Genomic DNA, 15,019 nt, shown 5'->3' with positions numbered 1-15,019 from the left:
GGAGTGTCGAAAGCTCTATTATCATTGAAGAACAAACAAACCTCTAGTAATTGAATCATGTGTTCTGAACTTCCTGATTGAAAATGTGTGTATATAAAAAAAATAGGGTCTTCAATGAAAAGTAATGTTTTAACAAGTATAAAATGCATTATTCAGTCAACAAAGAGAGTCAGAAAAGATTCAGAAAGCTGAATGAAAAATGGTTATAAATTTTTGATCTTCTAATGTTAACACATCTGATTCCAATATGATTGCAAAATGTGACTGAAAAACTATATTCATTTTTCTACTCAGGGTGCTTTGCACACAGAGTATATTAACTTTGATTGTATAACGGTTGGTTGTACAGGTATAAAGAAATCGAGATAGATATAGATATATCAAAATCATCAGTATCGAAAAAAATTTGATTGAGCCATGTCCGTCCGTCCGTCCGTCCATCCGCTAGCACGATAACTTGAGTAAATCTTCACCAAATTTCGTACACTAGAACTCTCTCGCAGTACCGTGCAGCACTAAGAATTGTTCAACGCTTGGGAGCAGTGGTCGACCCAACAGAAGTGGAGATCGAGCGCTTGGAATGGGCCCATGAAGCGGTAGAAGTAGGTCGAAGGCAGTTCAAAAGGTTTGCTGCGAGAAACCCTCGGTTTTGCAACCGGTACGAGGAGAGGGAAGCGTCGAATGGCAGAATGAAGAGGCAGCGTTCGGCGGAAGGCGAAAAGCCTGCTTTCAAGAGGCAGAAAGGACCCAGTCCTAGAGCCGCGAGGCAGGGCAGTCGCATAGACAAGACAAGTAGGCCCAAAGCTGTAAGACAGATGGGCTCCAATAGCGAGGTAGCAACTACCTCGAAAGCTGCGAGTCAGAGGGAAGTTCCAATCAAGGAAGTAGGAGATAAGCCAAAGGGAGATAACGCTAAGACTCCGGCTTTCTCGGAGGCGCTAAAGGGAGTTAACGCTAAGACTCCGGCTTTCCAAACCTCCAAAGGCAAGGCATGAACGCGCGGTTTGAGGTGGTGGATAAAGCGCAAATCCCCACGGTACCAAAAGTTAAGGTATGGATACCATGCGTGATGAAGTCGGAGGATACACTGCGACTTCTGCAGAATCAGAATCCGAACATACCGACACAGGATTGGAAGATACTTACTGTATCTCGGCCTACCGAGGATGGTCAGTTCTACATCTTCCAAATAAACAAGCAGGCGGAGAATATTTTGTACACGCAGCTTGGTAAAATGTCCTTTGGCACTGACAAAATTTACATGCGACTCAGGAAAAGAAGTCCCGAGGATAAAAACCCTAACACGCTAGAGGTGGGCGAAGTCGAAAAGGACCTCAAAAACCTAAGGGAAAAAAGACAGGTGGAGGTCCCCGACGTCACCACGAACGTGCTAGAAGAGGACCAACCGCTAAATGGTGCTGTGACTCGCACAGAGGAACACCCTGCACAACAGTCACGAGAGGCTGAAGGGGGCCTCGAATACTCTAAACCAAAAGGGCAAGGTGAGGACGACGACGTCAAGACGAAGGTGCTGGAGGGGGACAAACAGCCCAATGGTGCTGCGAGTCCTACAGATAAACCTCCAACACAGTAAAGTTGCGTCGAGCGAACTCCTCCTAACCCTTGAGGAGGGTTCGTTTGAGGTGGCGCTGATCCAGGAGCCGTGGCTCTCATCGGGAGGAAAGGTTTCTGGACTTAGCGCGCGCGGGTTTGGCGTTTACTACGCGCAAACGGAAGGACGAGTGCGAGCTGTAGTAATGGTAAGGAAACAGCTGCATTCATATATGCTGCCTAATTACACCACTGAGGATCTCGTAGCGGTGGCCGTTGAGCAAAAGAATAAGCAGGCATTTATCCTGGCGTCCTACTACATGGCCCATGCTGCGGAGGTCCCACCGATGGAGTGCAAAAGGCTAGTACAGGAGGAAGGGCGCAAAGGGCGGTTGGTCATAGGCGCAGATGCAAATGCGCACCACAATGCGTGGGGAAGAGCAGATACGAACGAGAGAGGCGAATCTCTGTTTTGTTACATCCTGCAAACCAATTTGCAGATAGCCAACAGGGGAAATGTCCCTACATACATTGGTCCAACATCCAGCAATGTTCTGGATATTACATTGAGCTCCGAGCGTGATATATCAAGGTATGATTGGATGGTTCTTGATAGACCATCCTTCTCCGACCATGCGTATATCAGCTTCAACATCCCCCTAAAGAGGGTAGAGAAGGGAGGAACCTTTAGAAACCCTAGGTCAACGAACTGGACTAAATTCCAGAAACATGTAGAAACAAAACTGGGACAACCCGAAGAGGTTGCTAATGTAGAGGAACTGGAAGAGTCGAATGAATTCCTAACAAGGACGCTTATGACTGCGTATAACAAAGCTTGCCCTCTAAGAAGATTCAGAGGAAAAGCAAAGCCGCCATGGTGGAGCAATGAGCTGAGTCTTCTAAGAAGACAGGTTAAAGAAATGTTTAAGCTCGCAAAGACCGCGGAAAGTGAAGCGTGTCGGGACGAGTACAGGGATCTACTGAGGATCTACAAGCGTGAAATTACCAGGGCGAAGAGAAACTCATGGAAAAGTTTCTGTACGGACATAGAGTGCTCCAGCGAAACAGCACGGTTGAAAAAAGTCCTAGCAAAGGGAAACATAGTCCAGGGACTAATAAAGAAAGAGAACGGGGAATGGTCACGTAATAGTGAGGAATCCCTTGAGGTGCTTCTCGATACACATTTCCCATCGGGAGACGGTTTAGAGGAGCCAGCAGACATCACTCACACTCCGATCACGGAGCTAGTAGTGCCGGGCTTGGTGACCTATACCAAGGTCGAGTGGGCAGTGAAGACGTTTTCTAAGTTTAAATCGCCGGGCCCAGATGGTATATTCCCGGCCATGCTACAAGTCTCAAGTAGGGCGGTCGTGGAATGGCTTAAAATAATATTCGATGGGTGCATACGACTGAATCATGTACCGCACTCTTGGAGAACTGCTCGTGTAGCTTTTCTACCAAAGGCGGGGAAGATCGGTCACATGTATTCCAAAGACTATAGACCCATTAGCTTAACATCATTTCTGCTCAAAACCTTTGAGAGGCTGATAGATGTGTACATAAAGTCCAACGTGGATGAGAAGCTGCTCTTCACAACACAGCATGCGTACACCAAAGGCAAGTCGGTAGACACCGCATCGCATAGGGTGGTAATAAGCATAGAGAAATCCCTGGAATATAAGGAGTATGCTCTAGGAGTCTTCTTGGACATTACCGGGGCTTTCAATAATGTTGCAAAATGGGCGATTATGGATGGTCTTAATTACATTAAAGTACATCCTGCCTTAATCAGATGGATCGGCTGCATGTTAAATTGCAGAAAGATTACATCACAATGGGGATTGTACGAGGCCACGAAATCAGTGGACAGGGGCACGCCGAAGGGAGGGGTGCTATCACCTCTGCTGTGGACGCTGGTCATCAACCAACTGCTCAGGCAATTCGATGAGGAACCCGTAAAACTTACGGCTTACGCAGATGACGTTGCAATTTCCATAAGTGGAAAGGGTATGCAGACTATCGATGAACAAACAAGAACAAAGCATTAACGACCGCAACCAGGCTCGGTGCTTCGGGGCAGCTTGAGCGCCGACCAAATGGCCATAGTAGTATAGCGTCATCAATCACAAGACGAACAGACTACCTGATTCCCTATCTGCGCTTCGAGGGAGATCTTAAGGCCACAATAGAGGTGGACGGTTGGTGGGAGAGTGCGCAAATTGCGGACGAGGTGATACACGTGTACACCGATGGTTCCAAAGTAGTGGAAGGAGTAGGGTCTGCGGCATACTGCGCTGATCCGGAAATAAGCAGATCATACAGGCTGCCGGATTACTGTAGCGTTTTCCAAGCGGAAATATTAGCCGTAACCAAAGCAGTAGAAACCCTGGAAGAGAATAGCTTAAGCTGCAACCGTGTTAACTTTTATATTGACAGTCAAGCAGCAATTAAGGCAATAATCTCGCATAGCACAGCATCTAAATGCGTGTTAGAGTGTAAGCAGTCTCTGGAGAGAATCGGGACAGGGAGAAGCATACATCTATATTGGGTCCTAGGGCATATGGGAATAGATGGGAATGAAAAAGCGGATGAACTAGCTAAAAAGGGCGCATCCCTTGAAGCTTGCTCCGTAGATGTCCCAATTAGATTGGGCGAGATTAAGCGAAGGCGAGAGGTGCACGTGATCGACCAAGCGGGAAAGGCGTGGGTTCAAGCGCGGGGCTGTAAAGTGTCGAAGATTATGTGTAGGTCTTACAACCTTAGACTAACACAGTAGCTCCTATCATTAAAAAGAGAGGACTGTAGACTCATAACGGGTATTCTGACTGGACACTGCCTTCTGGCGTCACATGCCTTTAAACTAGGCTTGGTCAGTGATAGCAGATGTAGGAATTGCGGGTTGGAGGAGGAAACGATCGAGCACGTTCTGTGCTCGTGCCCTGCACTTGCCAGGCTAAGACTCCAGCTATTAGGAGTGATACAGCTGTCAGATCTAGAAGCAGCAAGTGGCTTAAGTCCTAGGAAGCTTCTAGTATTTGCTAAGAGGACGGAGTTATTTTATAACATAGGTCCTGGTTTTTGATAGGGTTTTTCAGTTTGGTCGTTAAAACAAACTTCTGGTAACACTACGGACTCAATCAGTCTATGTGAGGTCCTCATGGACCGGCCAGTTCAACCTACCTACCTTGGTACACTAGCTTATCTGGACCCAGAATAGATTGGTATTGAAAATGAGTGAAATCGTATGATAACCACGCCCACTTTATATATGTATATATAAAATTTTGGAAAACACAAAAAACCTGATAATTTAGTAAATAATACACCTAGAATGTTGAAATTTGACATGTGGACTGATATTGAGACTCTTGATAAAATTTTTTTTAAATGGGCGTAGCACCGCCCACTTGTGATAAAATCAATTTTACAAATTTAAAAGATTTTTAAAAGGGTCGTGGACGAATAAAATAAGCCATATCTTTCCAAGAACTTTATATCAATGGTATTTCATTTCCCAAGTGGATTTATAACAATAAATAGGAAAAACTTCAAATTAAAAAAAAAATGGGCGTGGCACCGCTCCTTTTATGACTAAGCAATTTTCTATGTTTCGGGAGCCATAACTCGAAGAAAAATTAACGGATCGTAATAAAATTGGGTACACAAATTTTCCCTATAGCAGGAAATATTTCTAGAAAAAATGGACGAGGTCGGTTAAAGACCACGCCCACTTTTATATAAAAGATTTTTAAAAGGTTCGTGGACGAATAAAAGAAGCTATATATTTGCAAAAAAGAGCTTTATAACAATGGTATTTCATTTCCCAAGTGGATTTAAAAAATTTTAATAATTAAAAAAAATGGGCGTGGCACCTCCCCTTTTATGAATAAGCAATTTTCTATGTTGCGGGAGCCATAACTCGAAGAAAAATTAACGGATCGTAATATAATTGGGTACCCACATTTTCCCTATAGCAGGAAATATTTCTAGGAAAAATGGACGAGATCGGTTAAAGACCACGCCCACTTTTATATAAATGATTTTTAAAAGCGAAAAAGAGCTTTGTATCAATAGAATTTTTCTTTCTAAATTGAATTATAACATTAAATTGGAAAACACTAAAATTTTTGAAAACGGGTGTGGCACCGCTCCTTTTATGACTAAGCAACTTTCTATGTTTCGGGAGCCATAACTCGAAAAAAAGTAACATATTGTAATGAAATTGTGTACACACATTTTCCTTATAGCAGAAAATTTTTCTAGTAAAAATGGACGGGATCGGTTAAGGAACACGGCAAATTAGATATAAAACAAGTTTAAAAGGGTCGTAGACTAGAATAATGTGCTATAATTTAGCAAAAAATAGTTTTGAATCAATGATATTTCACTTATCAAGTTTTACTGTAAGAGGAAATGGGGCGACATTTTTTTTTAACGGGCGGTGCCACGTGTTATGTAGAAAAGTAATTTATCTGTAATGAAATGTACAACTGAAGCGCACGCTGAGTATATAATGTTCGGTTACACCCGAACTTATACACCTTTACTTGTTTAGTCAACAAATGAAAACAAATTTGATTATGCTTCTTGTTGATTTTTATGAAATATTAAAATTTAATCATCAAAGGCCCTTAAAAATGATTCCAAAAAGTGACCGAAAAGTGTTTTTAAGTTTTTGATCATTCATATTCATATTTGATTATTTTTTAGTTCAATTGTATGATAACTTATTATTTAGTCAGAAAGAGTGATCAAATTATATTGATATCGTAACAAATTTAGTGAAATTTCGCTTATTCCAAACCTTCTGCTAACGTTCGAATCGCTAAACTGTTGAATAAATAACTCCAATATTCAATAATGCAAAATGGGCTTTATTAGACTACTTTGAAAGTACTTCAAAATAACACTTATACTTCACAACTAATTGCGTGTTTTAATCAAACTGTGTAGTCATGCCTCAGCTTGCGCTGCTTTTATACTCTCGGTTTCCTCGTTCACCCATTTCTCCTAAGGTCTAGTAATTTCGTGAATTTCGTGCTTGGTTACCAGCCATATATGTACATGTATATTTGTAGTTTGTAACCATATGCTTGTGTATATGTGAGTACTATTTCGGCTGATGATTACATGTGTTTGTGCGTATCTCTCCGTTGCCTTGTATGTTTGTGAGTAAATGATGATTGATTTGATGTACACAAGAGTGGCAGCTTACTTTATTGTTGGTGTACCTTTATTTACTTAGTATCAGATTAGTGATGTGAGTACCACTTAGTGATGCTAATTCGTCACAATATGTAGGAAATTTCAAAATTTAATCACCCAAATGCAGTGTGAGAATTTATAAACTTTTTCAACACACTGTACTCCCAAAAACGAAAAACAATTATTAAATAATTATTAAATTTTTTTTCTGAGTAACAAATGCATTTAAACCCTTCAATAAAAAAATAATTTAATATACTAGTAGCTATCAATTTATTTAATACTTTTTTTTAAAATCTAATTGTCTAAAAACCACTGTAAATCTTTATATTTTCAACAAACCAGAAACAAGCAAAGTAGCTGTAAAATAATTGGTGTCATAAAAAAGTGAGTTACTGAAAACAAAAATTCTTTTATTATGAAAAAGTCTGCAAAAGAGTTATGTATATTAATTACTAAGAAAAATAAAGATTGGAATTAAATATGAAGTGTCTTTCAGTGAAGGAAACAGCATCCGTTATGCAGCTTGTCATTGCGGTATACAGAATTTTATATTAAAATCAATGTACTAATGTTTAATTAGTACCATTAACCCTTTTGTTGTTTAGGTCTGCAGTTTACTTGCTGTTATATTCTTCTCAGTGGTCATACCATTTCCGGATGATATGAAAATGTTCATGCATCAGTGCTCGTTAACAACAATAATGGTACTTTGCTTGATCTTTGGCTGCAGTACATGGTTCTATAATTCCAATTATTCTAAAACACGCTTTCATGTACGAATTATGGTAAGTATTAAATACAAGCACAAACATCCAATCTAATAAAGCTGCTCGTATAAAGGGCCAATTAATGGTGCCATACCTTAACGCTAACGCCATAACCATACCATAGCCAACCAATTGGTTTTTGGTTTCTCGACATTGAGTTATTGAATTTATTAACTTTTTGTATATTTTATTTATTGTTTTGGATACGTTTTGACTAAGAGATTTAGTGTTTGTGGAATATGTTTATAATTTTTTGCGTTTTCCTCATTTTTATGAAATTTTAACGATTTTTAGGTTAAGGCACCATTAATCGATCACATTGGAGATGGCTATGGATATGGGTATGGTTACGACTATGGCGTTAGGTTAAGGAAGTTTAATTGGGCCTTAAGTCACCATTAATTGGCCCTATAGGCTTATCACAAAAATATTTTTACTTTTGCTTAATTTATTCAGATCGTCGTTGTGTTATGGATTCTTCTAGTTTTGGGTGCAGTAACGGCTATTCTATTTGATCTGCAATTTACTGGAAAATTATTGTATGGTGCTTTCGAGGCAGATATTTTTGATACTATGGACTTAATACTATTGTATACTGGCATAATATTTAGTGCTGTGGCTCTTATAATACTTTTAGCTGTTAATATCATATTAACTATAGGTGCTTGCCGAAGAGCTAAGAAATAAAATTATTGAGAATAATAAAAAGTGAAATGTGTAAATAAATGTACTATGAAGCTTATAAAGTTTTGAAAGACGTGCTTCCCTATTCGGTAATAGTCTAGAACAGGGGTCGACTGCTAATACGTGTCCAAAAATATCGAGAGAGGTGTCAAAAGACGCGTATTGACCTCGAAAACAATAATCCGAAGGCGCAAGAGAAAAATTTTAACTCGTTCAAAAGATATTAGGTAGGTAGGTTGAACTGGCCGGTCCATGAGGACCTCACATAGACTGATTGAGCCCGTAGTGTTACCAGAAGTTTGTTTTAACGACCAAACTGAAAAACCCTATCAAAAACCAGGACCTATGTTATAAAAAAACTCCGTCCTCTTGGCAAATACTAGAAGCTTCCTAGGACTTAAGCCACTTGCTGCTTCTAGATCAACATCACTCCTAATAGCTGGAGTCTTAGCCTGGCAAGTGCAGGGCACGGGCACAGAACGTGCTCGATCGTTTCCTCTTCCAACCCACACTTCCTGCATCTGCTATCACTGACCAAGCCTAATTTAAAGGCATGTGACGCCAGAAGGCAGTGTCCAGTCAGAATACCCGTCATGAGTCTACAGTCCTCTCTTTTTAATGATAGAAGCAACTGTGTTAGTCTAAGGTTGTAAGACCTACATATAATCTTCGACACTTTACAGCCCCGCGCTTGAACCCACGCCTTTCCCGCTTGGTCGATCATGTGCACCTCTCGCTTTCGCTTAATCTGGCCCAATCTAATTGGGACGTCTACGGAGGAAGCTTCAAGGGATGCGCTCTTTTTAGCTAGTTCGTCCGCTTTTCCATTCCCATCTATTCCCATATGCCCTTGGACCCAATATAGATGTATGCTTCTCCCTGTCCCGATTCTGTCCAGAGACTGCTTACACTCTAACACGCATTTAGATGCTTTGCTATGCGAGATTATTGCCTTAATTGCTGCTTGACTGTCAATATAAAAGTTAACACGGTTGCAGCTTAAGCTATTCTCTTCCAGGGTTTCTAACGCTACAGTAATCCGGCAGCCTGTAGGATCTGCTTATTTCCGGATCAGCGCAGTATACCGCAGACCCTACTCCTTCCACTACTTTGGAACCATCGGTGTACACATGTATCACCTCGTCCGCAATTTGCGCACTCTTCCGCCAACCGTCCACCTCTATTGTGGCCTTAAGATCTCCCTCGAAGCGCAGATAGGTAATCAGGTAGTCTGTTCGTCTTGTGATTGATGACGCTATACTACTATGGCCATATGGTCGGCGCTCAAGCTGCCCCGAAGCACCGAGCCTGGTTGCGGTCGTTAATGCTTTGTTCTTTGCTACCAGGTCTACAGGTGGAATGTGCAGAATGGCATACAGTGCAGCCGTCAGGGGTGTTTTCAGGGCCCCCATAATGCTAAGCATCGATAGTCTGCATACCTCCTCTAATTTTTTGAGGTATGTTGTTTTTTGTGTGGCCTTGCAACAAACAAGAACTTCATAGTATAGAATAGGGCTTACAATCGCTGTAAAAACCCAATGAGAAAGAGAGGGCGATAGGCCCCACGCACACCCCAGCATTCTTTTACATGCATAGAGTGCCGTTGAGGCCTTCTTGACCCTCTCCTCCACGTTGAGCTTCCATGACAGCTTACTGTCTAGGATATTTCCTAGATATTTTGTGCAAGGTTTCTCATGTAAGGTGGCCCCTCCTAACTTAGGCCTGGTCCAATTTGGGACCTTGTACCTCTTTGTAAACAAGACCATATCCGTCTTCTCCGTATTGACTTTCAACCCGACATTAGATGCTTAGGTATGAATATCCCGAAGCGCCCGATCCATCAAAGAACTAATCGTTGGAAGGCACTTTCCGCTTATGAAAATTGTAAGGTCATCTGCGTAAGCCGTAAGTTTTACGGATCCCTCATCGAATCGCCTGAGCAGTTGGTTGATGACCAGCGTCCACAGCAGAGGTGATAGCACCCCTCCCTGCGGCGTGCCCCTGTCCACTGATTTCGTGGGCTCGTACAATCCCCCCAGCCGATCCATCTGATTAAGGCGGGATGTACTTTAATGTAATTAAGACCATCCATAATCGCTCATTTCGAAACATTATTGAAAGCCCCGGCAATGTCCAAGAAGACTCCTAGAGCATACTCTATGCTAATTACCACCCTATGCAATGCGGTGTCTACCGACTTGCCTTTGGTGTACGCATACTGTGTTGTAGAGAGCTGCTTTTCATCCACGTTGGACTTTATGTACACATCTATCAACCTCTCAAAGGTTTTGAGCAGGAATGATGTTAAGCTAATGGGTCTATAGTCTTTGGGATACATGTGACCGATCTTCCCCGCCTTTGGTAGGAAAGCTACACGAGCAGTTCTCCAAGAGTGCGGTACATGGTTCGGCCTTATGCACCCATCGAATATTATTTTAAGCCATTCCACACCCTCCTACTTGAGACTTGTAGCATGGCCGGGAATATACCATCTGGGCCCGGCGATTTAAACTTAGAAAACGTCTTCACTGCCCACTCGATCTTGGTATCGGTCACCAAGCCCGGCACTACTAGCTCCGTGATCGAAGTGTGAGTGATATCTGCTGGCTCTTCTAAACCGACTCCCACTGGGAAATGTGTATCGAGAAGCACCTCAAGGGATTCCTCACTATTACGTGACCATTCCCCGTTCTCTTTCTTTATTAGTCCCTAGACTATGTTTCCCTTTGCTAGGACTTTTTTCAACCGTGCTGTTTCGCTGGAGCACTCTATGTCCGTACAGAAACTTTTCCATGAGTTTCTCTTCGCCCTGGTAATTTCACGCTTGTAGATCCTCAGTAGATCCCTGTACTTGTCCCGACACGCTTCGCTTTCCGCGGTCTCTGCGAGCTTAAACATTTCTTTTACCTGTCTTCTTAGAAGACTCAGCTCATTGCTCTTCCATGGCGGCTTTGCTTTTCCTCTGAATCTTCTTAGAGGACAAGCTTTGTTATACGCAGTCATAAGCGTCCATGTTAGGAATTCATTCGACTCCTCCAGTTCCTCTACATTAGCAACCTCTTTGGGTTGTCCCAGTTTTGTTTCTACATGTTTCTGGAATTTAGTCCAGTTCGTTGACCTAGGGTTTCTAAAGGTTCCTCCCTTCTCTACCCTCTTTAGGGAGATGCTGAAGCTGATATACGCATGGTCGGAGAAGGATGGTCTATCAAGAACCATCCAATCATACCTTGATATATCACGCTCGGAGCTCAATGTAATATCCAGAACATTGCTGGATGTTGGACCAATGTATGTAGGGACATTTCCCCTGTTGGCTATCTGCAAATTGGTTTGCAGGATGTAAAAAATAGAGATTCGCCTCTCTCGTTCGTATCTGCTCCTCCCCACGCATTGTGGTGCGCATTTGCATCTGCGCCTATGACCAACCGCCCTTTGCGCCCTTCCTCCTGTACTAGCCTTTTGCACTCCATCGGTGGGACCTCCGCAGCATGGGCCATGTAGCAGGACGCCAGGATAAATGCCTGCTTATTCTTTTGCTCAACGGCCACCGCTACGTGATCCTCAGTGGTGTAATTAGGCAGCATATATGAATGCAGCTGTTTCCTTACCATTACTACAGCTCGCACCCGTCCTTCCGTTTGCGCGTAGTAAACGCCAAACTCGCGCGCGCTAAGTCCAGAAACCTTTCCACCCGATGAGAGCCACGGCTCCTGGATCAGCGCCACGTCAAACGAACCCTCCTCAAGGGTTAGGAGGAGTTCGCTCGACGCCACTTTACTGTGTTGGAGGTTTATCTGTAGCACTCGCAGCACCATTGGGCTGTTTGTCCCCCTCCAGCACCTTCGTCTTGACGTCGTCGTCATCCCCTTGCCCTTTTGGTTTAGAGTATTCGGGGCCCTCTTCAGCCTCTCGTGATTGTTGTGCCGGCTGTTCCTCTGTGCGACTCACAGCACCATTTAGCGGTTGGTCCTCTTCTAGCACGTTCGTGGTAACCTCGGGGACCTCCAGCTGTCTTTTTTCCCTTAGGCTTTTGAGGTCCTTTTCGACTTCGCCCACCTCTAGCGTGTTAGGGTTTTTATTCTCGGGACTTCTTTTCCTGGGTCGCATGTAAATTTTGCCAGTGCCAAAGGACATTTTTCCAAGCTGCGTGTACAAAATATCCTCCGCCTGCTTGTTTACTTGGAAGATGTAGAACTGACCATCCTCGGTAGGCCGAGATACAGTAAGTACCTTCCAATCCTGTGTCGGTATGTTCGGATTCTGATTCTGCAGAAGTCGCAGTGTATCCTCCGACTTCATCACGCATGGTATCCATAACTTAACTTTTGGTACCGTGGGGATTTGCGCTTTATCCACCACCTCAAACCGCGCGCTCGTGCCTTGTCTTTGGAGGTTTGGAACCACTTCCTCCAGCCACCGCAAGCTCGCGATGTTGTCGCACGCTATCATCTTCACACCATTATACCATCCCACCGAATCAAAGGTTAGAAGGGGCTTCTTTGGTTGTTCTCGCATCATCTTAAGCATTAAGCTAATAAGCTCCCTTTCCACAGATCTCCACCTTTCAGTAGTCATTTGTCCGAAAGGACTGCTACGATCAACCAGCGCCACAGTCAGTGACTGCTTTGCCACATCACTCATCTTCTCGGGAAAAGCAGGAGTCTTAGTGTTATCTCCCCTTGGCCCCTCCGAGAAAGCCGGAGTCTTAGCGTTAACTCCCTTTAGAGCCTCCGAGAAAGCCGGAGTCTTAGCGTTATCTCCCTTTGGCTTATATCCTACTTCCGTAGTTGGAACTTCCCTCTGACTCGCAGCTTTCGAGGTAGTTGCTAGCTCGCTATTGGAGCCCATCTGTCTTACAGATTTGGGCCTACTTGTCTTGTCTATGCGACTGCTCTGCCTCGCGGCTCTAGGACTGGGTCCTTTCTGCTTCTTGAAAGCAGGCTTGCCGCCTTCCGCCGAACGTTGCCTCTTCATTCTGCCATTCGATGCTTCTTCCTCCTCGTACCGGATTCAGAACCGAGGGTTTCTCGCAGCAATCCTTTTGAACTGCCTTCTACCTACTTCTACCGCTTCATGGGCCCATTCCAAGTGCTCGATCTCCACTTCTGTTAGGTCGACCACTGCTCCCAAGTGTTGTACAATTCTTAGTGCTGCACGGTACTGCGAGAGAGCTCTTTTACTTCCTCTGCTCCGCACCCTTCTCCACTCTTCTACTCCGTTTCCATTTGTGTGCGTCGTTCATCTTGGTCGTACAACCACCTGTCCGACAAGGCGGGCTCAGCGGTCCAGTTTTATATCCGGGAAAGAACCGTCCGCCACAGCAGCGCCCCTTACTTTGGTAAGGCCATAAATACTTCCCGAGGTGGCCCGGTATCGGGAAGGCTCCGTTCGAATACAGCCGAATTTATCCCCTGGCTGCAAATCGTCCAATAGGCACGGTCCGCATAACACCCTGGATTAGGTGGCTGGCAGTTCTTGGTCACCGACATTCCGCCGCCCTCCTATGAGGCGAAACGGCGTAGATGTCAGTCCTAAACAGCTCCGCCTCATAGTCGGGCGCTATGGAGTTCGGCTAAGCCCTCACACCAACGACAAGGTGCCTACCCTAGTGAGGGGATAGTATCCCTTAGTGCTGCTAATATTCGTTACACTGCCCTCCACCTAAGTCTGATCGTCCCGATCAGACAAATCTCTCGATCTAAACGCTGTTAGCATCTCCAAATGTACCACTCTTCTATTTCGGGGTTTCCCAATGGTTTGTATGCGGTACATGGTATCACTGATCTTCTTCACAACTGTGTACGGGCCTTCCTAACTGCACCGAATTTTGGATGGAACACCTTTTCGTCGGTGAGGGTTGTATAACAGTACCAAATCTCCCTCCAAGAAACCTTCCGAATCATTGTTCTCATCGTACCTGCGTTTCATCTTACTACTCATTATCCTGGATCGCTCCCTCGCACTCTGTTGTTTGGCCAATGAAGAACTACTTCGCAGAGCTTGATCTTGACGGATTGACTTTGCATCATCAGTATCGTCTTGGCGTTTTACAACAGTAGTGCGAGCTGACTTGAAACCACCATTTCATTCTTTCTGGAAAATTCTTTCAGTCGTTTCAGTGCGTCCATTTGGGTTTGTCAGTGTCAGTGTTTTTCTCGCAGGTACTTCGGTTTTGATTTGTTTGGCCCATTCGTTCCATCAACCCTTGCCCGATCTGCTGCCTTTGACTTTTGTGGTTTTTGTCGAATCTCTTTCACCAGCACTCGCTTACTGCTGAACCCTTGCTCAAAACTGAAGTTAAGTGGCACATCCTTGTTCTTATACTGCATAATCCTTCTCTGCATATCGATCCTGATGTCATAGTCAACTAAGAAATCCACTCCCAATATGACTTCATCAACGATCTCTGCCACAACAAATTTGTGTAGTACCATGACCTCCCCAATTAAGACTTCACATACCACTGCTCCCTGGACTTGGTTATACTCGCCAGTAATCGTACGCAATCTTGCTCCAGGTAATGGCTTTACTCTCTTGTTGACCAAATCGGATCGGATTAATGAATGAGATGCGCCCGTATCTACAATCAGTACACGCTCCTTGCCATCCACATTTCCTTTGATGGTAAGACTGTTCGATTTCCTTCCAGATTGCGAGATAGGTATCACACGACATTCAATAGCTGGGGCAAGTTTTCGATCTTTACATTTGACTCGCTTTTGCTAACCTCCTCCAGCTTTGCGTTTACGACCAGCCAAGTTGGAACTACCATGACCGGTGCTGCAATGACGTGCAATATGACTTGGGTT

At 43.8% G+C, this 15,019-nt stretch overlaps 1 protein-coding gene across 1 annotated transcript; it reads left to right on the top strand.

Annotated features, from left to right (window-relative positions):
* The first annotated feature begins 6,234 nt into the window (after positions 1–6,234).
* On the top strand, positions 6,235–8,213 carry LOC137248703 (uncharacterized). Its single transcript, XM_067779615.1, has 4 exons — positions 6,235–7,143; positions 7,256–7,293; positions 7,365–7,544; positions 7,983–8,213. Coding segments are annotated over exons 1-4 (450 nt in total). The 5' UTR covers positions 6,235–7,142.
* The last annotated feature ends 6,806 nt before the right edge of the window (positions 8,214–15,019 follow it).

The sequence above is a fragment of the Eurosta solidaginis genome, chromosome 4, assembly GCF_040869045.1.
Source record: "Eurosta solidaginis isolate ZX-2024a chromosome 4, ASM4086904v1, whole genome shotgun sequence".
Lineage (NCBI taxonomy): Eukaryota > Metazoa > Arthropoda > Insecta > Diptera > Tephritidae > Eurosta > Eurosta solidaginis.
This window is presented reverse-complemented; position numbering and strand designations above follow the sequence as displayed.